Source organism: Hippoglossus stenolepis, chromosome 13 (genome assembly GCF_022539355.2).
Source record: "Hippoglossus stenolepis isolate QCI-W04-F060 chromosome 13, HSTE1.2, whole genome shotgun sequence".
In the NCBI taxonomy this organism is placed as follows: Eukaryota; Metazoa; Chordata; class Actinopteri; order Pleuronectiformes; family Pleuronectidae; genus Hippoglossus; species Hippoglossus stenolepis.
This window is the reverse complement of record NC_061495.1, coordinates 5721343-5746765: the sequence shown is the minus strand read 5'-3', so window position 1 is coordinate 5746765 and position 25423 is coordinate 5721343. Positions and strand designations below refer to the sequence as shown.

The 25423-nt window shown below is 37.6% G+C and overlaps 3 protein-coding genes and 4 pseudogenes across 3 annotated transcripts; all 7 read left to right on the top strand.

Annotated features, from left to right (window-relative positions):
• Positions 1–2895: 2895 nt before the first annotated feature.
• Positions 2896–3795, top strand: LOC124854627 (annotated as a pseudogene).
• Positions 3796–5936: 2141 nt separating this feature from the next.
• Positions 5937–6821, top strand: LOC124854626 (annotated as a pseudogene).
• A 1832-nt stretch (positions 6822–8653) lies between these two features.
• LOC124854625 (olfactory receptor 6N1-like) lies at positions 8654–9601 on the top strand. The gene has a single exon (XM_047342649.1). It carries the CDS (start codon positions 8654–8656, stop codon positions 9599–9601), a length of 948 nt encoding a protein of 315 aa, XP_047198605.1.
• A 1821-nt stretch (positions 9602–11422) lies between these two features.
• On the top strand, positions 11423–12370 carry LOC118120132 (olfactory receptor 6N1-like). Its single transcript, XM_047342648.1, has one exon. It carries the CDS (start codon positions 11423–11425, stop codon positions 12368–12370), a length of 948 nt encoding a protein of 315 aa, XP_047198604.1.
• Positions 12371–14492: 2122 nt separating this feature from the next.
• Positions 14493–15473, top strand: LOC124854624 (annotated as a pseudogene).
• Positions 15474–17543: 2070 nt separating this feature from the next.
• Positions 17544–18423, top strand: LOC124854623 (annotated as a pseudogene).
• A 3464-nt stretch (positions 18424–21887) lies between these two features.
• LOC118120128 (olfactory receptor 49-like) lies at positions 21888–22871 on the top strand. The gene has a single exon (XM_035174843.1). The coding sequence runs from the start codon at positions 21888–21890 to the stop codon at positions 22869–22871; it is 984 nt and encodes a 327-aa protein (XP_035030734.1).
• The last annotated feature ends 2552 nt before the right edge of the window (positions 22872–25423 follow it).

The following is a 25423-nucleotide window of genomic DNA, read 5'->3' as shown; positions in this document are numbered from 1 at the left end:
TTGTGGACTCAAACACTTCACCCACCCCTCCATCGGCATAGTGGGGAGTAGATAATGAGTTCATTATCATTTTTGGGTGAACTATTCCCTGTTTTATACCAGGGTTTTCTACCCCTACATAAATAAAGTATTTTTTCTTAATCATTGCATTTCTGGCAGTCGTTTGCGATGTGATTGTGGCATAAGTTCATGTGTAAACACAATTGCTATCAGTAAGATCTACCAGAGCTTTGAGATTGTTAATTCATTTTTGCTCTGTGTTATCTTTGTCTCTTTCAACCCTTTCATTTGTCACCAGTGGATAATTGAACAGACATTACTGTTTTGGAAAGTTGAAACCATGACCACCTACAAGTGCATGACCCATTCACATGACAGAACAGGCTGCTCCTTGAATCCAAAGATCATAGAGATTCTGAATTGTGACACTTCACTATAACAGCAGCTGTAGTGAAGCTGCAAGGCCCCGTCAATGTTGCATGTTGCTTTAAACTAAGTTTATTGTTCATTCTCTTGACCAACACTGAAAAACATCTTTGTTTTGTCTTGGTTGCCCAGGATGGGCCTCCAGGGTTGCCAAGTGTGTTTAATTGCTCTTGAGGGATGATGGAGATAATGACCTGTTGACCACTTACAAATTAGTTACTTAGTATTTATAACCTTTGAAAAACAAAGCATGCCGTGTTCTGCCCCATGGGCTCTCATTAAAGTCTTGACATCATTAACCATTATGTTGATGGAAACCAAACCCATATCTATCCTTTAAAGTAGCATTTCATGTTTATTTTTTTCTTTCAATGAAAAAACTAAGCAAAAGTAACACTAATTGCTCTGGTTCTCTAGCACCTGGTGAAGATACTCAAGGGATCTCAGTGGTGGGCATTGAAGAGGGAACTGGGACTAACAAAAGCCGTTGCAGTAACCTTACATCACTCGGGGAATATGGCCAGTTCTTTTGAAAAGTGTATTAGGGTCATAAAGTTAAAGACTTACACGGTCTTTAAACATATAGTTGAGTAACAAAAGTTGTTGTTGTGCACTTGGTACCAATATCGTACTATGAAGTCTTTAGGTCTAAGCAGTTATCTCTGTATCGGACATCATGCCAAAAGGTTTTAGATGTCTGCATTTGTTTCCTAAACACATTTATCTGGTGACTGAAGTATCATTCAATAAGAGTCACACGTCACATTCTATAAGTCTAACCACACTGTATTGAATGATGAGGGTAGCGATATTTGATATATATCTGACTGCCAGTAAGTCCAATGAAAACGCTGTAACTAACAATAAACTCAAAAGTAATAACAAGTAATGTCTATGTATCCAAGACACATGCTGGGGTTTTGGGTCTCAGTGTAGAGCCAATGCTCGGATGACCAACGACTGAATGGAGCTGACAGAAAATCTACAGTAGCTCAGACTCTTCACAACTGTAGTGAGCAGAAAACAATCTCAGAATGAACAACAGGTCCAGTCTTGAGGTGGTTTGGCTACAACAGTAGAAGACCATGTTGGGTTCCTCTTCTGTCCGCTAAGAGCTGCAGTAGACACAGACTCGCCAACACTGGACAGACACTGGAAATATGTAAATCTGGATTTCTGCTGCGGCTGCAGATGACAAGCTCAGAATCTGGCATCGATAGCACGTAAACCAACCTGCTTTAATGTAATGATGTGGGGGATATTTTCTTGGCACAATTTGGGCCCATAATACCAAGCTCTGAATGCAACAGTCTGTCTGACTGTTATTGTAGACCATGTTCATCCCTTTAAGGCTACGATGTACTGTCTTCTACCAGCTATTTCCAGCATGGTAATGCACCTTGTCACAAAGCAAAAAACTTCTCACTTGTTTCATGATCATGAACAATAAGAGACCAGCAGTGAACGTGAATGCTAAGGGAATATCGCCAAAAATAAACACCATGCCACGATTTCCCTCGCCATAAGAGGGAAATGTTTTATTGACCTCCTAAATTGGAAGTGGACAGGAGGCAAAGGTTCACCGCTGATGAATTTTGCATGTATGCGTGGCAGTGCCCTGAATGTTCAACTGACAAATGACCTGATGCCGTCATGTCAACATGGAGCAGGAACTTTCCCAACATTGTGTGGAACAAATGCCATTAATAATTGAGGTAATTTAGAGAACAGAGGCCCCACCCAGTATGAGTATGGTGTTCCTAACATAGTAGTTTGTGAGTGTATATACTGCCAGTGCTCAAAATCATACATACTTGATCTATCCTGGATCTTTGAAGTGGATTGTGCTGACACTAAGTTTGAGACACAACTCCACATTGAAGATGAGGTGACAATTGACCAGATACCATCACTGTCAGCTTTGTCTTCATATGCCAGTAAAGTTGGTTGGAAATTTGTGCAGAGGTACGGCCCGGAGTAATTTGTTTTCTACATAGTTATTGTTATGATCAGTAAAAGGGTTTTAATCTTAAAGTGATTTTTACACTTTCATGTCCAGTTTCCCAAAGGAGTGATGCCTGTGATGATGTAATAACAATGTGTGTGTGACAAGTTAAAGAGGCTCTCAGCTGCTTTGGTGAAACCAGTGGTAACCTTCCCTGCCACAGACCACACACAGCCAGCTTGAGGATCATTCAGGAGCAGAGTGACCTCAAAGACTTTATTCTGATTAACTTACTTATTGATGACTATATTTCTATATATTCACATACGTATATAGCTCTAACTCATAATTGTAATGTCATTTATCACAGTAACTGCTGGGTGTAGTGAGTAAACAGGTAAAGGGAGGGGGCAGCTGCACTGTAACTGTGAAGATGATTACTCGAGTTTTCTCCTTAGCTGAACCACTACAATCTGTCTATAGAGGTAAATGAAGCTCTCCCTAATCCCCTTATTTAACCTCACATGTTTGTGAACTTAGGCAGCTACAGCTGCAACATTTGTCTGTGTTTCTTGCTGTATGCGTTTTATTGTCTCAGCAGCTAATCTGGTCATAATACTGGCAATATCACAGAGAAGAAATTACATGGCTTATGCCTGTTTCATTATGTGCCTCTCTATTAACTCTATATGTGACTCTGCTGACTTCTTCCTCTCAGATTTCTCAGAGACCTTTTGTCTGTCTCATTTGATCTCACGGTCGGCATGTTTCACTCAGGTCTACATCATTTTACTCCTATGCATCCTGTGACCACCATTTTTGGCATTATGGCGCCTGATCGATACCCCTTCGTGTATGCCAACCCTTTGCACCTACCACAGCAAAATAACCTTGAAGGTGGTGTCTAAGTTGACTGTGGTAGCGTGGGTTTTTTCCGTCCATTTCTGCTGCAGTTTGTGTTTTCTGTCACTCAGGCTTCCTTTGTGTGGCAATAAGATACCAAAGGTGTTTTGTGCAAACTGGCCTGTCGTAAAACTGTATGTGTTTACTACTCTGATCAATAACCTTGTTGGAATGTTTGTTACTTCAAGCACAGTTTTCTTCCCCTGGCTTTTGTCCTGTTTACATGTAGCAAAATATTTTTGGTGTGTAAACGCAGTTCAAATTCAAGACCAAGTAGTACAAAGCTGTGTGCCACACATTGTTACATTTGTCAGTTATTCCATCACTGTGTTTTGTGACATTGCCCTCAGCAGAATTAATGTTGAAGAGCTGAATCGATTTCTAGGTGTAATTCTGTCACTTGAGTTTGTTGTGATTCCTCCGATTCTGAATCCTCTTGTGTATGGCCTGAATTACCAGAAATTAGAAAAACTATATCAGAATGTCTCCTGTCAAAACATGACAAAGAAGCTAAACCTTAGAAATAAAGTACGATATAATGTCCTTGTGCAGATGTGACCTTCTTTCATCATTAACTTACTAATTATTTGACCTTAATAATGATTAGTAAGTATTATGAGATGTTATGAATACTTGGCTTAATTTTTGTTGAGATTGATATATGATTTTCCTTTTGATCAATTAGCAAGACAAAATACAAATATGTAAATAATGAATAAAACATGATTTGCTGATTGATGAACAAAGAGTCTGTATCATTTGTAAAAAGAGCCACAGTGATACAGGAGTAAAGATGACCTGCAGTAAACTCAAATCATACTTCATAACAAGAATTTTATAAATAAATGTATGATTGTTATTGTGACAAGGAACAAGATGAAGTCAAATTTCAAAATACACTGCAATTTTAAAATCTATTTTAGAGCATGGTTGTCTTTGCTTATATTATAAGATTTTATGATTATTATTATACAATTTTTATTGTAATAAGTATTTATACAATAAATTATTTAATAAGGAGTGTTTACATAATGTTACTGCATAAAATAGATGGTTCCATCACTTGCATGCAAGTAATAATCTAAATGTATAACGGAACAAACTGACCAGGTGTATATGTAAAGTAAATGATAACTTGTGTTTAATATGAATGAAGTAATTGCAAATGAAGTTCCAATTCACACACATTATCACATGCCCATTGTGATTATTTGCATTTATTAGTATATTATATAATTAATAAATAAATGAGTAGTACTAATACTAATAAGAAGGAGATAGATAAATGAAATAACCAGATTTTTGTAACATAAACCTCGTTATTAAGTGAAACCTGTTCATTGAGCCATCGGGGGCTCCTGCTGCATACAGGTGGATGGGTTCTCATTGTGCCTGGATACCTAAAGCAAAGGCTCAGGGGCCCTGCTGCTACATCAGTATCTCAATAGTTGACCTTCTGGAGGATTCCACACACCTGTATGAAAGGTATCTGAGGCTCGACCACAAAGTGTCTGGGCCTCTCTGGCCTCCTGTGGCATTGACAAGGCGGCCACTGCTGCATGAACAGAGTATTTTCACACTGTGGAGTGCAGATTGGGGGAGGGCTGTTCCTCCGGTTTTAGAACAAGTTGGATGTTTACAATTGATTGGTGCTTTAAGCCAAGCAGGTCTCCCACGTCCTGTCCTTGGTGACTTGTTGTTGATAACATCCCCAACAAATATGAAAATATATAAGAGGTTCTACAATATTTGGGCATTAAAATGACTGATGGCACAATTTAGGGGCCTCTCAGTATCTTATAAGGTCATTTTAAGTGACCTCCAGTTCAGACTTGACAGTTTAAGGAGCAAAGTTAGACTCAAAAAGGTCACAAATGTGTATAACACTGATCTAAATGAAAGATAAGATGAAAATAAATCAGAAGGTAGAAATGGTTTGTTGTCCAAATATGGGAGACATTTGCTGCGGATGAAAATATGATAATATATGAAGATAGACCATCCTCACGGGTCCCCGGACAACTGAAGTGACCACAAACGTTCTTTAAACCAATATTATTAGAATAATAATTACTCAAATGTAACCACATTAATGTGGTCACCTATATTAAGGGTGCCACATTAGCATTTATTGTTTATAATGTTAAAATGTCCCTTGGTATGAATCATTATTAACAGCGGCCTATCTTTAAAAACGTTTATTATGATCAGTAAACGCTTTTAATCTTAGAGAGCAAACTGATTTTACACTTTCATGTCCAGTTTCCCAAAGGAGTGATGCCTGTGATGATGTAATAACAATGTGTGTGTGACAAGTTAAAGAGCTTCAGCTGCTTTGGTGAAACCAGTGGTAGCCTTCCCTGCACAGACCACACACAGCCAGCTTGAGGATCATTCGGGAGCAGAGGACCTCAAAGACTTTATTCTGATTAACTGCACTTATTGATGATATATATTTCTATATATTCACATCGTGTATACCTCTAACTCATAATTGTATTGTATCATTTATCACAGTAACTGCCTAAGTTAGTGACTAAACAGAGTAAAAGGAGGGCAGCTGCACTGTAACTGTGAAGATGAGACTGTAGAGTTTCTCATCACTGAACCACCTCTGGCTCTGTCTATGAAGGTAAATGGAAAACTATACTAATCCCCTTATTTTAACCTCACCATGTTTTGAACTTAGGCAGCTACCGCTACCCAGCTTGTTTGTCTTGTGTTTCTTGCTGTATGCGTTTATTGTCTCAGCTAATCTGAGTCATAATACTGGCAATATCACAAGGAGAAGAAATTTTTGTGAACCCATGTATATTTTCATTATGTGCCTCTCTATTAACTCTATGTACGGCTCTGCTGGCTTCTTCCTCAGATTTCTCAGAGACCTTTTGTCTGATACTCATTTGATCTCACGGTGGCATGTTTCACTCAGGTCTACATCATTACTCCTATGCATCCTATGAGCTCCTGTTTAAGCATTATGGCATGTGATGATATGTAGCTGTCTTTGCACTACCACAACAAAATGACCTTGAAGGTGGTGTACAAGTTGATTGTGGTAATGGATCTATGCATCCATTTCTATTGCAGTTTGTGTTTTCTGTCCTCCAGGCTTCCTTTGTGTAATAGATGCAAGGTGTTTTGTGCAAAACTGGCCTGTCGTAAAACTGTCTTGTTGCTACTCTGATCAATAACCTTGTTGGAATGCTTGTTTCCACGAGCACAGTTTTTCTTCCCTGGCTTTTGTCCTGTTTACATATGTAAAAATATCTTTTTTTTTGGTGTGTAGGAAAGCATGATTCAAAATTCAAGACCAAAGTAGTACAAGCTGTGTGCCACACATTGTTACATTTGTCAGTTATTCCATCACTGTGTTTGTGGCGTTGCCCTCAGCAAAATTAATGTTGAAGAGCTGAATCGATTTCTAGGTGTAATTCTGTCACTTGAGTTTGTTGTGATTCCTCCGATTCTGAATCCTCTTGTGTATGGCCTGAAGTTACCAGAAATTAGAAAAATATATCAGAATGCTCTCCTGCTCAAAACATGACAAGAAGCTAAACCTTAGAAATAAAGTGATATAATGTCCTTGTGCAGATGTGACCTTCTTTCATCATTAACTTACTAATTATTTGACCTTAATGATTAGTAAGTATTATGAATGTTATGAATACTTGGCTTAATTTTTTGTAGATTGATATAGGTATTTTCCTTTTGATCAATTAACCAAACAAAATACGAATATGTAAATAATGAATAAAACATGATTTGCTGATTGATGAACAAAGTCTGTGTATCATTTGTAAAAGAGCCACAGTGATACTGGAGTAAAGATGACCTGCAGTAAACTCAAATCATACTTCATAACAAGAATTTTATGAATAAATGAATTTTGTTATTGTGACAAGGAACAAGATGAAGTCAAATTTCAAATTACACTGCAATTTTAAAATCTATCTTCGATGCTTGGTTGTCTTTGCTGAAATGATACATTTTATGATTATTATTTATACAACGTATTACTATAAGTGTATAAGTATTTAGACACTAAATTATTTAATAAGATGTGTTTACATATTGTTACTGAATACAATAGATTGTTCCATCATTGTGCCTGGATACCTAAAGCAAAGGCTCAGAGACCTGCTGCTACATCAGTATCTCAATAGTTGACCTTCTGGAGAGTTCCACCACCAGTATGAGAAAGGTATCTGAGGCTCGACCACAAAGTGTCTGGGCCTCTCTGGCCTCCTGTGGCATTGACAAGACGGCCACTGCTGCATGAACAGAGAGTATTTTCACACTGTGGAGTGCAGATTGGAGAGGCTGTTTATCCGGTTTTAGAACAGAAGTTGGATGTTTACAATTGATTGCTGCTTTAAGCCAAGCAGGTCACCCACGTCACCATCCTTGGCGACTTGTTGTTGACTCCGTTGTTCAACAAATATAAAATATATAAGGGTTCTGCAATGTTTAGACATTGGTGATTGACTGATGCTTTGATTTTAGGGCCTCTCAGTATCTTATAAGGTCATTTTAAGTGATCAGTTCCAGACTGACAGTTTAAGGAACAAAATTAGACTCAAAAAGTTCACAAATGTGTATAACATGATCTAGAAATGAAAGATAAGATGAAAATAAATCAGAGAAGATAGGAAAATGGTTTATTTGTCCAAATATGGAGACATTTGCTGCGGATGAACATATGATAATATATGAAGATGAACCATCCTCACGGGTCCCCGGACAACTGAAGTGACCACAAACGTTCTTTAAACCAATATTATTATAATAATAATAATTACTAAAATGTAACCACATTAATGTGGTCACCCTATATTAGGGGTGCCACATTAGCATTTATTTTATTTCATAATGTTAAAATGGCACATGGTATGAACAATTATTAACAGCGGCCTATCTTTAAAAACGTTTATTATGATCAGTAAACACTTTTAATCTTAGAGAGCAAACAGATTTTTACACTTTCATGTCCAGTTTCCCAAAGGAGTGATGCCTGTGATGATGTAATAACAATGTGTGTGTGACAAGTTAAAGAGGCTCTCAGCTGCTTTGGTGAAACCAGTGGTAACCTTCCCTGCCACAGACCACACACAGCCAGCTTGAGGATCATTCGGGAGCAGAGGGACCTCAAAGACTTTATTCTGATTAACTTTCTTACTTATTGATGATATGTATTTCTATATATTCACATACGTATATACCTCTAACTCATAATTGTATTGTATCATTTATCACAGTAACTGCCTAAGTTAGTGAGTAAACAGGTAAAAGGGAGGGGCAGCTGCACTGTAACTATTGAAGATGAGACTGTAGAGTTTTCTCATCACTGAACCACCTCTGGCTCTGTCTATGAGGGAAATGGAAAACTATACTAATCCCCCTTATTTTAACCTCACCATGTTTGTGAACTTAGGCAGCTACCGCTACCCAACATTTGTCTTGTGTTTCTTGCTGTATGCGTTTATTGTCTCAGCTAATCTGGTCATAATACTGGCAATATCACAAGAGAAGAAATTACATGAGCCCATGTATATTTTCATTATGTGCCTCTCTATTAACTCTATGTACGGCTCTGCTGGCTTCTTCCTCAGATTTCTCAGAGACCTTTTGTCTGATACTCATTTGATCTCACGGTCGGCATGTTTCACTCAGGTCTACATCATTTACTCCTATGCATCCTATGAGCTCACCATTTTAAGCATTATGGCATATGATCGATATGTTGCTGTATGCCAACCTTTGCACTACCACAACAAAATGACCTTGAAGGTGGTGTCTAAGTTGATTGTGGTAGCGTGGATCTATCCGTCCATTTCTATTGCAGTTTGTTTTTATCTGTCCTCCAGGCTTCCTTTGTGTGGCAATAAGATACCAAAGGTGTTTTGTGCAAACTGGCCTGTCGTAAAACTGTCATGTGTTGCTACTCTGATCAATAACCTTGTTGGAATGCTTGTTTCCACAAGCACAGTTTTTCTTCCCCTGGCTTTTGTCCTGTTTACATATGTAAAAATATTTTTGGTGTGTAGAAAACGCAGTTCAAAATTCAAGACCAAAGTAGTACAAAGCTGTGTGCCACACATTGTTACATTTGTCAGTTATTCCATCACTGTGTTTTGTGACATTGCCCTCAGCAGAATTAATGTTGAAGAGCTGAATCGATTTCTAGGTGTAATTCTGTCACTTGAGTTTGTTGTGATTCCTCCGATTCTGAATCCTCTTGTGTATGGCCTGAAGTTACCAGAAATTAGAAAAACTATATCCAGAATGCTCTCCTGCTCAAAACATGACAAAGAAGCTAAACCTTAGAAATAAGAGTGATATAATGTCCTTGTGCTGATGTGACCTTCTTTCATCATTAACTTACTAATTATTTGACCTTAATAATGATTAGGAAGTATTATGAATGTTATGAATACTTGGCTTAATTTTTGTGGAGATTGATATATAGGTATTTTTCCTTTTGATCAATTAACCAAAAAAATACGAATATGTAAATAATGAATCAAACATGATTTGCTGATTGATGGACAAAGAGTCTGTGTATCATTTGTAAAAGAGCCACAGTGATACTGGAGTAAAGATGACCTGCAGTAAACTCAAATCATACTTCATAACAAGAATTTTATGAATAAATGTAATTTTGTTATTGTGACAAGGAACAAGATGAAGTCAAATTTCAAATTAAACTGCAATTTTAAAATCTATCTTCGATGCTTGGTTGTCTTTGCTGAAATTATACATTTTATGATTATTATTTATACAACGTATTACTATAAGTGTATAAGTATTTAGACACTAAATTATTTAATAAGATGTGTTTACATATTGTTACTGAATACAATAGATTGTTCCATCATTGTGCCTGGATACCTAAAGCAAAGGCTCAGAGACCTGCTGCTACATCAGTATCTCAATAGTTGACCTTCTGGAGAGTTCCACCACCAGTATGAGAAAGGTATCTGAGGCTCGACCACAAAGTGTCTGGGCCTCTCTGGCCTCCTGTGGCATTGACAAGACGGCCACTGCTGCATGAACAGAGAGTATTTTCACACTGTGGGGTGCAGATTAGGGGGCTGTTCCTCCGGTTTTAGAACAAGTTGGATGTTTACAATTGATTGCTGCTTTAAGCCAAGCAGGTCACCCACGTCCTGTCCTTGGCGACTTGTTGTTGACTCAGTTGTCCAACAAATATAAAAATATATAAGAGGTTCTACAATATTTAGACATTAAAATGACTGATGGCACAATTTAGGGGCCTCTCAGTATCTTATAAGGACATTTTAAGTGACCTCAGTTCCAGACTGACAGTTTAAGGAGCAAAATTAGAGTAAAAAAGGTCACATATGTGTATAACATGATCTAGAAATGAAAGATAAGATGAAAATAAATAAGACAAGATAAGAAAATGGTTTATTTGTCCAAATATGGAGACATTTGCTGCGGATGAACATATGATAATATATGAAGATGAACCATCCTCACGGGTCCCCGGACAACTGAAGTGACCACAAACGTTCTTTAAACCAATATTATTAGAATAATAATAATTACTCAAATTTAACCACATTAATGTGGTCACCCTATATTAGGGGTGCCACATTAGCATTTATTTGATTTTATAATGTTAAAATGTCCCTTGGTATGAATCATTTTTAACAGCGGCCTATCTTTAAAAACGTTTATTATGATCAGTAAACACTTTTAATCTTAGAGAGCAAACAGATTTTTACACTTTCATGTCCAGTTTCCCAAAGGAGTGATGCCTGTGATGATGTAATAACAATGTGTGTGTGACAAGTTAAAGAGGCTTCAGCTGCTTTGGTGAAACCAGTGGTAACCTTCCCTGCCACAGACCACACACAGCCAGCTTGAGGATCATTCGGGAGCAGAGTGACCTCAAAGACTTTATTCTGATTAACTTTCTTACTTATTGATGATATATATTTCTATATATTCACATACGTATATACCTCTAACTCATAATTGTATTGTATCATTTATCACAGTAACTGCCTAAGTTAGTGAGTAAACAGGTAAAAGGGAGGGGCAGCTGCACTGTAACTATTGAAGATGAGACTGTAGAGTTTTCTCATCACTGAACCACCTCTGGCTCTGTCTATGAGGTAAATGGAAAACTATACTAATCCCCCTTATTTTAACCTCACCATGTTTGTGAACTTAGGCAGCTACCGCTACCCAACATTTGTCTTGTGTTTCTTGCTGTATGCGTTTATTGTCTCAGCTAATCTGGTCATAATACTGGCAATATCACAAGAGAAGAAATTACATGAGCCCATGTATATTTTCATTATGTGCCTCTCTATTAACTCTATGTACGGCTCTGCTGGCTTCTTCCTCAGATTTCTCAGAGACCTTTTGTCTGATACTCATTTGATCTCACGGTCGGCATGTTTCACTCAGGTCTACATCATTTACTCCTATGCATCCTATGAGCTCACCATTTTAGGCATTATGGCATATGATCGATATGTCGCTGTATGTCAACCTTTGCACTACCACAACAAAATGACCATGAAGGTGGTGTCTAAGTTGATTGTGGTAGCGTGGATCTATCCGTCCATTTCTATTGCAGTTTGTCTTTATCTGTCCTCCAGGCTTCCTTTGTGTGGCAATAAGATACCAAAGGTGTTTTGTGCAAACTGGCCTGTCGTAAAACTGTCATGTGTTGCTACTCTGATCAATAACCTTGTTGGAATGTTTGTTACTTCAAGTGCAGTTTTTCTTCCCCTGGCTTTTGTCCTGTTTACATATGTGAAAATATTTTTGGTGTGTAGAAAACGCAGTTCAAAATTCAAGGGCAAAGTATTACAAAGCTGTGTGCCACACATTGTTACATTTGTCAGTTATTCCATCACTGTGTTTTGTGACATTTCCCTGAGCAGAATTAATGTTGAAGAGCTGAATCGATTTCTAGGTGTAATTCTGTCACTTGAGTTTGTTGTGATTCCTCCGATTCTGAATCCTCTTGTGTATGGCCTGAAGTTACCAGAAATTAGAAAAACTATATCCAGAATGCTCTCCTGCTCAAAACATGACAAAGAAGCTAAACCTTAGAAATAAGAGTGATATAATGTCCTCGTGCTGATGTGACCTTCTTTCATCATTAACTTACTAATTATTTGACCTTACTATAGGAAGTATTATGAATGTTATGAATACTTGTCTTAATTTTTGTGGAGATTGATATATAGGTATTTTTCCTTTTGATCAATTAACCAAACAAAATACAAATATGTAAATAATGAATAAAACATGATTTGCTGATTGATGAACAAAGAGTCTGTGTATCATTTGTAAAAGAGCCACAGTGATACTGGAGTAAAGATGACCTGCAGTAAACTCAAATCATACTTCATGACAAGAATTTTATCAATAAATGTATGATTGTTATTGTGACAAGGAACAAGATGAAGTCAAATTTCAAAATACACTGCAATTTTAAAATCTATCTTAGATGCTTGGTTGTCTTTGCTGATATTATACATTTTATGATTATTATTTATACAATTTTTTATTGTAATAAGTATTTATACAATAAATTATTTAATAAGAGGTGTTTACATAATGTTACTGCATAAAATAGATGGTTCCATCACTTGCATGCAAGTAATAATCTAAATGTATAACGGAGCAAACTGACCAGGTGTATATGTAAAGTAAATGATAACTTGTGTTTAATATGAATGAAGTAATTGCAAATGAAGTTCCAATTCTGCAGTATCACATGCCCATTGTGATTATTTGCATTTATTAGTATATTATATAATTAATAAGTAAATGAGTAGTACTAATAGTAATAAGAAGGAGATAGATAAACAAGAAATAACCAGATTTTTGTAACATAAACCTCGTTATTAGGTAAAACCTGTTCATTGAGCCATCGGGGCTCCTGCTGCATACAGGTGGATGGGTTCTCATTGTGCCTGGATACCTAAAGCAAAGGCTCAGAGACCTGCTGCTACATCAGTATCTCAATAGTTGACCTTCTGGAGAGTTCCACCACCTGTATGAGAAAGGTATCTGAGGCTCGACCACAAAGTGTCTGGGCCTCTCTGGCCTCCTGTGGCATTGACAAGACGGCCACTGCTGCATGAACAGAGAGTATTTTCACACTGTGGGGTGCAGATTAGGGGGCTGTTCCTCCGGTTTTAGAACAAGTTGGATGTTTACAATTGATTGGTGCTTTAAGCCAAGCAGGTCACCCACGTCCTGTCCTTGGTGACTTGTTGTTGACTCAGTTGTCCAACAAATATAAAAATATATAAGAGGTTCTACAATATTTAGACATTAAAATGACTGATGGCACAATTTAGGGGCCTCTCAGTATCTTATAAGGACATTTTAAGTGACCTCCGTTCCAGACTGACAGTTTAAGGAGCAAAGTTAGACTCAAAAAGGTCACATGTGTATAACATGATCTAGAAATGAAAGATAAGATGAAAATAAATAAGACAAGATAAGAAAATGGTTTATTTGTCCAAATATGGAGACATTTGCTGCGGATGAAAATATGATAATATATGAAGATGAACCATCCTCACGGGTCCCCGGACAACTGAAGTGACCACAAACGTTCTTTAAACCAATATTATTAGAATAATAATAATTACTCAAATGTAACCACATTAATGTGGTCACCCTATATTAGGGGTGCCACATTAGCATTTATTTGATTTTATAATGTTAAAATGGCACATGGTATGAATCATTATTAACAGCGGCCTATCTTTAAAAACGTTTATTATGATCAGTAAACACTTTTAATCTTAGAGAGCAAACTGATTTTACACTTTCATGTCCAGTTTCCCAAGGTGATGCCTGTGATGATCAATAACAATGTGTGTGTGACAGAAGTTAAAGAGGCTTCAGCTGCTTTGGTGAAACCAGTGGTAACCTTCCTGCCACAGACACACACAGCCAGCTTGAGGATCATTCGGGAGCAGAGGGACCTCAAAGACTTTATTCTGATTAACTTTCTTACTTATTGATGATATATATTTTCTATATATTCATACGTATATACCTCTAACTCATAATTGTATTGTATCATTTATCACAGTAACTGCCTAAGTTAGTGAGTAAACAGAGTAAGGAGGGAACTAGCTGCACTGTAACTATTGAAGATGAGACTGTAGAGTTTTCTCATCGCTAGACCACCTCTGGCTCTGTCTATGAAATGGAAAGCCTGCTAATCCCCCTTATTTTTAACCTCATGTTTGTGAACTTAGGCAGCTACCGCTACCCAACATTTGTCTTGTGTTTCTTGCTGTATGGATTTATTGTCTCAGCTAATCTGGTCATAATACTGGCAATATCACAAGAGAGAAGAAATTATGGTATGTATATTTTTCATTAATATTGCCTCTCTATTAACTCTATGTACGGCTCTGCTGGCTTCTTCCTCAGATTTCTCAGAGACCTTTTGTCTGATACTCATTTGATCTCACGGTCGGCATGTTTCACTCAGGTCTACATCATTTACTCCTATGCATCTATGAGCTCACATTTTTAGGCATTATGGCATATGATCGATATGTTGCTGTATGTCAACCTTTACTTTTCTACAACAAAATAACCTTGAAGGTGGTGTCTAAGTTGACTGTGGTAAGCCGTCTGGGTTTTCCGTCCATTTTCTGTTTGCAGTTTGTGTTTTCATCCTCCAGGCTTCCTTTGTGTGGCAATAAGATGCCAAAGGTGTTTTGTGCAAACTGGCCTGTCGTAAAACTGTCATGTGTTGCTACTCTGATCAATAACCTTGTTGGAATGCTTTTGACTTCAAGCACAGTTTTTCTTCCCCTGGCTTTTGTCCTGTTTACATATATATAAAAATATTTTTGGTGTGTAGAAAACGCAGTTTAAAATTCAAGGGCAAAGTAGTACAAAGCTGTATTACCCACACATTGTTACATTTGTCAGTTATTCCATCACTGTGTTTGAAACATTTACCTGAGCAAATTAATGTTGAAGAGCTGAATCGATTTCTAGGTGTAATTGTCACTTGAGTTTGTTGTGATTCCTCCGATTCTGAATCCTCTTGTGCTTATGGCCTGAAGTTACCAGAAATTAGAAAAACTATATCAGAATGCTCTCCTGCTCAAGAACATGACAAAGTAAACCTTAGAAATAAGAGTGATATAATGTCCTTGTGCAGATGTGACCTTCTTTCATCATTAACTTACTAATTGTTGACCTTAATAATGATTAGTAAGTATTATGAATATTATGAATATTTTATCTTAATTTTGTGCAATTGATATGAATTATTTTCCTTTTGATCAATTAACCAAACAAAATACGAATATATAAATATTAGATAAAACATGATTTGCTGATTGATGGACAAAGAGTCTGTGTATCATTTGTAAGTACAGTGATACTGGAGTAAAGATGACTGCAGTAAACTCAAATCATACTTCATAACAAGAATTTTATCAATAAATATATAGTTATTATTGTGACAGAGGAACAAGATGAAGTCAAATTTCAAAATACACTGCAATTTTAAAATCTATCTTAGGCAGCATGGTTGTCTTTGCTGATATTATACATTTTGCCAGTTGTATTTATACAAAGTTTTATTGTAATAAGTATTCATACAATAAATTATTTAATAAGAGTGTTTACATAATGTTACTGCATAAAATAGATGGTTCCATCACTTGCATGCAAGTAATAATCTAAATGTATGTGAACAAACTATTGAGTGTATATGTAAAGTAAATGATAACTTGTGTTTAATATGAATGAAGTAATTGCAAATGAAGTTCCAATTCTGCGATATACATGTCCATTGTGATTATTTGCATTTATTAGTATATTATATAATTAATAAGTAAATGAGTAGTACTAATACTAATAAGAAGGAGATAGATAAATAAGAAATATCCAGATTTTTGTAACATAAACCTCGTTATTAGGTAAAACCTGTTCATTGAGCCATCAGGCTCCTGCTGCATACAAGGTGGATGGGTTCTCATTGTGCCTGGATACCTAAAGCAAAGGCTCCAGAGACCTGCTGCTACATCAGTATCTCAATGGTTGACCTTCATAGAGTTCCACCACCTGTATGAGAAGGTATCTGAGGCTCGACCACAAAGTGTCTGGGCCTCTCTGGCCTCCTGTGGCGATGACAAGGCAGAAGCCTGCTGCATGAACAGAGAGTATTTTCACACTGTGGGGTGCAGATTCAGAGGCTGTTCCTCCGGTTTTAGAACAAGTTGGATGTTTACAATTGATTGGTGCTTTAAGCCAAGCAGGTCTCCGCGTCCTGTCCTTGGCGACTTGTTGTTGTCAGTTGTCCAACAAATATAAAAATATATAAGAGGTTCTACAATATTTAGACATTAAAATGACTGATGACACAGTTGGGGGCCTCTCAGTATCATATAAGGACATTTTTAAGTGACCTCAGTTCAGACTGAAAGTTTAAGGAGCAGATTAGACTCAAAAAGGTCAAACATGTGCTGCTAACATGATCTAGAAATGAAAGATAAGATGAAAATAAATAAGACAAGATAAGAAAATGGTTTATTTGTCCAAATATGGAGACATTTACTGGATGAACATATGATAATATGAAGATGAACCATCCTCACGGGTCCCGGACAACTGAAGTGACCACAAGCGTTCTTTAAACCAATATTATTAGAATAATAATAATTACTCAAATTAACCACATTAATGTGGTCACCTATATTAGGGGGTGCCACATTAGCATTTATTTGATTTTATAATGTTAAAATGTCCTTGGTATGAATCATTTTTAACAGCGGCTATCTTTAAAAACGTTATTATGATCCCAGTAAACACTTTTAATCTTAGAGCAAACAGATTTTTACACTTTCATGTCCAGTTTCCCAAAGGAGTGATGCCTGTGATGATGTAATAACAATGTGTGTGTGACAAGTTAAGAGGGCTTCAGCTGCTTTGGTGAAACCAGTGGTAACCTTCCCTGCCACAGACCACACAGCCAGCTTGAGGATCATTCGGGGCAGAGTGACCTCAAGACTTTATTGATTAACTTTCTTACTTATTGATGATATATATTTCTATATATTCACATCATTATATAGCTCTAACTCATAATTGTATTGTATCATTTATCACAGTAACTGCCTAGAAGTTAGTGAGTAAACAGAGTAAAGGAGGGGCAGCTGCCTGTAACTATTGAAGATGAGACTGTCGAGTTTCTCATCGCTGAACCACCTCTGGCTCTGTCTGGGGGGAAATGGAAAACTATACTAATCCCCCTTATTTTAACCTCACCATGTTTGTGAACTTAGGCCAGCTACCGCTACCCAGCATTTGTCTTGTGTTTCTTGCTGTATGCGTTTATTGTCTCAGCTAATCTGGTCCTTAATACTGGCAATATCACAGAAGAAATTACATGAGCCCATGTATATTTCATTGTGTGCCTCTCTATTAACTCTGTATGCGGCTCTGCTGGCTTCTTCCTCCAGATTTCTCAGGCCTTTTGTCTGATACTCATTTTGATCTCCCAGTCGGCATGTTTCACTCAGGTCTACATCATTTTACTCCTATGCATCCTATGAGCTCACCATCTTAGGCATTATGGCATATGATCGATATCAATAAGCTGTATGTCAACCTTTTACTACCACAACAAAATGACCATAGAAGGTGGTGTCTAAGTTGATTGTGGTAAATGGATCTATCAAATCCATTCTATTGCAGTTTGTCTTTATCTGTCCTCCAGGCTTCCTTTGTGTAATAAGATACCAAAGTTATTTTGTGCAAACTGGCCTGTCGTAAAACTGTCATGTGTTGCTACTCTGATCAATAACCTTGTTGAATGTTTGTTACTTCAAGTGCAGTTTTCTTCCCTGGCTTTTGTCCTGTTTACATATGTGAAAATATTTTTGGTGTGTAGAAAACGCAGTTCAAAATTCAAGGGCAAAGTATTACAAGCTATGTGCCACACGTTTATTACATTGTCAGTTATTCCATCACTGTGTTTTGTGACATTTCCTGAGCAGAATTAATGTTGAAGAGCTGAATCGATTTCTAGGTGTAATTCTGTCACTTAGGTTGTTGTGATTCCTCCGATTCTAGATCCTCTTGTGTATGGCCTGAAGTTACGAAATTAGAAAAACTATATCAGAATGCTCTCCTGCTCAAAACATGACAAAGCTAAACCTTAGAAATAAGAGTGATATAATGTCCTTGTGCTGATGTGACCTTCTTTCATCATTTTACTTACAAATGTTTTGACCTTACTAAGTAATATGAATGTGAATACTTATCTTAATTTTGTACAGATTGATATAGGTATTTCCTTTTGATCAATTAACCAAACAAAATACAAATATGTAAACAATGAATAAAACATGATTTGCTGATTGATGAACAAAGAGTCTGTGTATCATTTGTAAAGAGCCACAGTGATACTGGAGTAAAGATGACCTGCAGTAAACTCAAATCATACTTCATAACAAATTTTATCCAATAATAAATGTATGATTGTTATTGTGACAAGGAACAAGATGAAGTCAAATTTCAAAATACACTGCAATTTTAAAATCTATCTTAGATGCTTGGTTGTCTTTGCTGATATTATACATTTTATGATTATTATTCATACAACGTATTACTATAAGTGTATAAGTATTTAGACACTAAATTATATAATGAGATGTGTTTACATAATGTTCCTGAATAAAATAGATTTTTCCATCACTTGCATGCAAGTAATAATCTAAATGTATAACGGAGCAAACTGACCAATTGTATATGTAAAGTAAATGATAACTTGTGTTTAATATGAATGAAGTAATTGCAAATGAAGTTCCAATTCTGCAGTATCACATACCCATTGTGATTATTTGCATGTATTAGTATATTATTATATAATTAATAAGTAAATGAGTAGTTCTAATAGTAATAAGAAGGAGATAGATAAACAAGAAATAACCAGATTTTGCTCAACATAAACCTCGTTATTAGGGTAAAACCTGTTCATTGAGCCATCGGGGCTCCTGCATCTGAGTGGATGGGTTCTCATTGTGCCTGGATACCTAAAGCAAAGGCTCAGAGACCTGCTGCTACATCAGTATCTCAATAGTTGACCTTCTGGAAGTTCCACCACCCTGTGCCCAGAGAAAGGTATCTGGGGGGCTCGAGCCACAAGAAAGTGTCTGGGCCTCTCTGGCCTCCTGTGGCATTGACAAGACGGCCACTGCTGCATGAACAAGTATTTTCACACTGTGGGAGTGCAGATTAGAGGGCTGTTCCTCCGGTTTTAGAACAAGTTGGATGTTTACAATTGATTGGTGCTTTAAGCCAAGCAGGTCTCCCACGTCCTGTCCTTGGCGACTTGTTGTTGACTCAGTTGTCCAACAAATATAAAAGAGGCGTTTACAATATTTAGACATTATAGGACTGATGGCACAATTTAGGGGTCTATCAATATCGTATAAGGTCATTTTAAGTGACCATAGTTCCTGACTGACAGGTTAAAAGGATAGTTTTACCAAAACATGAAAATGGACTCATCATCTACTCACCACTGTGCTGATGGAGGGGTGGGGGAAGTGTTTTAGTCCACAAAACACTTTCGGAGTCTCAGGGGTAAATGGTTTATAGCAGTGGTCGCCAACCCGTCGATCGCGATCTCCCGTTCGATCCCCCCAGTCTTCACGGTCGATCCCCGAACTCTCTGGACTCACTTGGCTGTCATCGGCGCCATGAATCAGCTGTGTCAGCCGGTTATCCCTTCTACCGTCTGAGCCTGCTGGTTTATCTCCTGCATTTCCTTCAAGAACAAGTTGGTTTATGTACTAAACTAAATTTCAGGAATGAAGATGCGCATCTTTCGGTCTGTCGATAACAATCAAAGCCCCGTTGGAATAAATGAGTGGATTCAGAAGGTGAAACGCTAGAGTGCTTTTACTTTGAAACGTGTTTGGAAAATGTTGTAAATACATTTTTGTGTATTGTGTAAATTTTTTTTTTGAGACAATTATCTTTCACCGGAGTTTTAATGTTAATCTGATGAATTTATGTTTATTTTTCTGTAACAAATGGTTGCAACACTTTCTGTAAGCCTTTTCAAAATAAAAACACTCCAGCGTTTCTGTTGATGGAATCCATTCCCTTGTTTAAAAAGGTTTTTTTATTGTTAAATATTTGCAGGAGTGGAAGATGCACGGCTTCATACTGTGTAGTACTGGTATTTATTTGAGTACAAGGGACTTCTTTCATACAAGGCAATAATCATATTTGTGGCCATATTCAAATCAAAACCTATATATGTAAAACATGGCCTTACTTGTGTAGCAGCTCCTCTGCAAGAACATGATGTGGAACTGAAGCTACATATTGTAAATATGAATTGATATTAATTTGAATATTGTGCATTGAATAGAAAAAGTTGCACAACTGCCCTTCTTTGTGTATATTTATTTCTTGTACATTCAGCTTTTAACAGAAATTGCAAAAAATAATAATAAATATGACCCTCCTAAGGTTTTTTTTTGGAAGATATCAGGGTGGTAGATCTCGGCTTACGTTTGGAATTAAAAAGTGATCTTGGTCTCGAAAAGGTTGGCGACCACTGGTTTATAGTATCTCTACTGTAATGTAGGTCAATTTAAATAGGTTGTGCCAATTTTTGTCAGCCAGGAAAACTGGGGGAAACAAGCTAGCTAAGAAAGCTAGCTAGATTATCCTGACAATGATGAGTCAGCAGTGCCATTCAGTTCATTGTTCTGCTGATGCTAATACATGTGTGCAAGTCTCAACAGATGAGAGGGAAGTGAGAAAGCTCACTTGTTGGTTACATTCATTATTATCAATGTATTTGATCCATAATGTTATTAAACTATTTTAGTGTCTTTTGAATGCAGTCTGATGGGTTATATAACGTGCAGGGTTGCCAAAGGTGTGTGTGTGTGTGTGTGTGTGTGTGTGTGTGTGTGTGTGTGTGTGTGTGTGTGTGTGTGTGTGTGTGTGTGTGTGTGCAGATTAAGGTGAAGAATTAAGTAAAATTAAAATGGTGATTTGAGAAATAATCTATCAGAATAGGTAACACATTAATTTAACTATATTAATTAAAAATGACTATTGACCACCATTTTGTAGAGAGCCGTTTTCAGCAAGCTCTTGGGAAAGTGGCAAGGCCCCTACACCACCACCCGACAGGTGGGACCTGTCACCTATGATGTTCACCACCCAGAAAAAAAGGCGAAACGTGTGTATCGTGTGAACCTACTGAAGTAGAAGTAGAAGCGTCCAGTCCAGGCTGCAGGGAAAGTTCTGTTGGTAATAGAGATGGACATAGAGGAGGAAGAGGAGACATAGAGGAGGAAGAGGAGACAGGACCCGAAATCCAACACAGGAGGGACATGGTGTTTGTCCCTCCTACCATGTCCTCAACAGTCCACTGATTGGTCTGGTTGAATCCCAAATCACTGTTGTTGTTCTCAGATAACGTTTTAAATGTGAGAGGCAGTCACTGGACTCACTCGCTGCACATGGTCACGCAGAGAAGCTCTCCACGCCTGTACTTAGGTAACATGTTTTTTGGGGTCAAAGGGATTCTGCATGTTTTAAAATGATGGAAAATGCTTCAGTTGTCACACTGTTAACTCTTACAGGTTTAGATTTTACATTGGAGTATAAAATTACTCTCTTCTTGTTAACTTTACTGTGGTACTTCATTATTCTGTTGGGAAACATTAGTATCATTGTTGCCATTGTTGTGGATAAAAACCTCCATGAGCCGATGTATATCTTTTTGTGTAATCTATGCATCAATGCTTTGTACGGGACGCTTGGTTTTTACCCCAAATTCCTTGTGGATCTTCTGTCATCTCATGTAATTTCTTATGCTGGATGCATGCTGCAGGGTTTTGTGATACATTCATCGATTTGCTGTGATTTTTCTATCTTGGCTCTGATGGCATACGACAGATATTTGGCCATATGTCAACCTTTAACCTACCACTCATTCATGACAAAACAGAGAGTCACCGTCTTTGTGTTTTTCTCGTGGCTCATACCTCTTTATTGTATGTTTATGAACACAGCAACATTATTAGGATCAAGTTTATGTGGCTCACACGTGAAGAAAATCTACTGCGTTAACTGGATGATATTTACTCTTACCTGCTCGCCACCCGCAGCAAACATTGGAGTCACATATTTTAATCTTCTGTTTTATTTAGCACATTTTTTTTTTATTATTTGGACTTATGTGTATTTGATAAGAACATGCTTAAGATCCACAGAAAGCTGGGGGAGGTTTATGCAAACATGTATGCCGCATGTGATCTCTCTTGCCACTTTTTCCATATCTGTCCTTTTAGATATACTGTACATGAGATTTGGGTCACCGAATTTATCTCAGGATCTCAGTAATTTTATGGCAATGGAGTTTCTACTTATTCCTCCAGCTGTGAATCCATTTGTGTATGGATTCAAACTTACCAAAATTCACAACAAATTTGTGAATTTAGTTTATATTAAAAGGAAAGTTTCAAACTGTCAACCCATGGATTATAACATTAAAAGTGAGCTCTCTGAAACCGCGACATAAACATGGGAAATTAAGTCACTGCCTATATGTACAAAATGGGCAATTATGTGGAAAATAGATTTAATCCTGAACCTTTTTTTTTCTTCTTTTCTTTGCTTGAAAGTGTTTAACAGAATGTTGTTGATGTAGAATATATCAGTGGTTCAGTGACTGTCTGTTCCTTTTAAAACTGTACTAATCTACTCAACAGTAATAAATGTTCTCTTATTCTGTCTTCACGTGTTACAGTATGGTGCATGTTTCAACATTTTTGTGTCAACAATTTAAACAGTTCTGATATTAAGTAAATATTTGTGATTGTCCAATGATCATAAATGGCTACAAACTGAAAGAACTGCATGTTACAGAAATTACATTCTATCCAATAAATGATCCACAACAAAATCTTTGTTTGCATTTATCATGTTGGGCTGTTTCACTGTCAACAGGTCTGATACTCCATACGTCAACATAACACATACAGTCAGATGTGTTGACATGCCAATGCTTTTTTTTATCTACATATTTTTTATGCAGTTCTTAAATTTCAGAAAGAATTACATAACTTAATTTTAACAATAATTCTGAAAGACTGTAGAGCTCAAACTTTACAATTGTAACTGCAACACAGTTCAAGCACAAATATAAAAAATAATCACCAGTACTCTTTGAAATTTAGGAACTTTTTCGCATGAATACTCATCCATTAAGCAGTTCAGCAACTGTAAACAAGATATGTGCTGCACTATGTAAGAAGAAGCTGTGGGATGCGTGAGCCAAAGGTCACATTCAATCCTGAAAAACAACATGCTGTGTTTTTCTGACGGGTTCATATCCTCAAATGTAGAAAACAAAATGAAAATAGTAAAACAGTATCCAGTGAAGCCTTTGAGACTCATCAACAGCTCTGATGTCAGAGTCCATCCACAAGGATAGCAGTGAAACAATCCAGTGGGGAACCAGCAATCGGGGGAGAAAGAGATATGACCATAAAAGCCCAAATTGTGTGCCACTGGTACCGGTTTGTACATATTAATCCCACTCTTTCTTCATACACACTAATCATAATAATTGCATATCTTTTTGAGTGTGACAGGGCAATTAAATACTGTTTCTAGAGGAGTGACATGAGTCAGAATCAGGCCTTCCTCCTGTCTGACCTCTGTCCTGCTGCTATGACATTATCTGCAGGTAATCCGCTGGTCGAGAGGGAGATTACCAGATTCATAACAAACTAACATAATCGCACAGACAGACAGCGGAGGAGAGTGGATCAAAACAAACTTTCTCAGAGATATACCTTAATTTTATTGTATCACACATATACCGGCCTGTCTTGCAGGCCATAGAAGAATGTAAAAGATCTGTGTCCATTGAATAGGCCACAAGTTGAATGGACCTCCTTTAGAGCCTGTTACGCGCTGCAGCCACAAAGTGACCAACTGAATTACACAATTTTCTTTATTTTTGATATAGGGGGTAGACATTAGATATCCAACAGGTATGATGAGATTTACACCTTTCAATCATAGTCAAATCAAGCTTAGCAAAAGACTCACTCACCTCACAATGCCTGGGCCACACTGGGTGCAAGTGAAGGGTGTGACAGCTGCTGGGGAAGCTGAACACAGGGAACGTGTCTGCTCCTTGAATGCAGCTGATCTGCTACTGAAGGGTTCTGGTATGACAAGTGTATTTCCTTGAATTAAAGTCTTTTTGTACTCAACTAACAGGACTCTACGGTATGAAAACGTTTTTCTTTGGGTCAGTCAACAGAAACGCTACCATGTTTATGCTTTGAAACAGATACAGGAAGTTTAAATATGTCACATATTCAAAAGTTGGAAATTATGAGGTGAAGGATCAATTTCATTCTCTCTTTTGCTGTGAACCATGCCCAGCACAGAGAAAATAGGCCGGACTCCGGCTCTCTAGAGCTGCTTTCAGACATGCAATGAAATTCTCCAGGCCTTGAGCCATCACCTGTAAGCTGTCAAAGTTTGAAATGTTCTCTCTCCCTCCTGTCACTCAGCTGTGTCATGTTTATGCAGGTTAGACCCAGCAAGCAGACACAGACTTGACTTGAATTAAGTTTTAACCCTTGTGTTGTCCCTGCTTCCCCCGGCTGTTGGCCCCCTCACATAGCCCACCCCATATTAGGACGCACACGTAGCGCAATAGACAAGTGAGCAGCCCTTGCAGATGTATTTGTTACACCCGCGGCACATAGTGTGAGTTTTACGGTCCTTTTTCCTGGGGCATATCTGACACCTCTTCCTCTTTTCGCTGTTACTGTCGGCCTCAGGGTGCCGTGTGCTCAGGGCTTCCACATTCCTGTTTTTTCTTTGGGATGTAGGACACAAGAGTGGCAGTGGCGTGAATGCGAACTTGGATGAGAACCTCTCTTCCCTTGACGCGAGCAGCCCGGTCGGGAGCTCGGGCTTGTTCTTCGAACAGTGCACGACCGGTGAGCTTCCTCTCAGGAGCTGCCGGGGAGTTTGTAGGAGGTGAAGTAATTGTCGCACGTGACGTTCACGACCGTGCAGTCCTCGTTACATCGGCACTACCCGCAA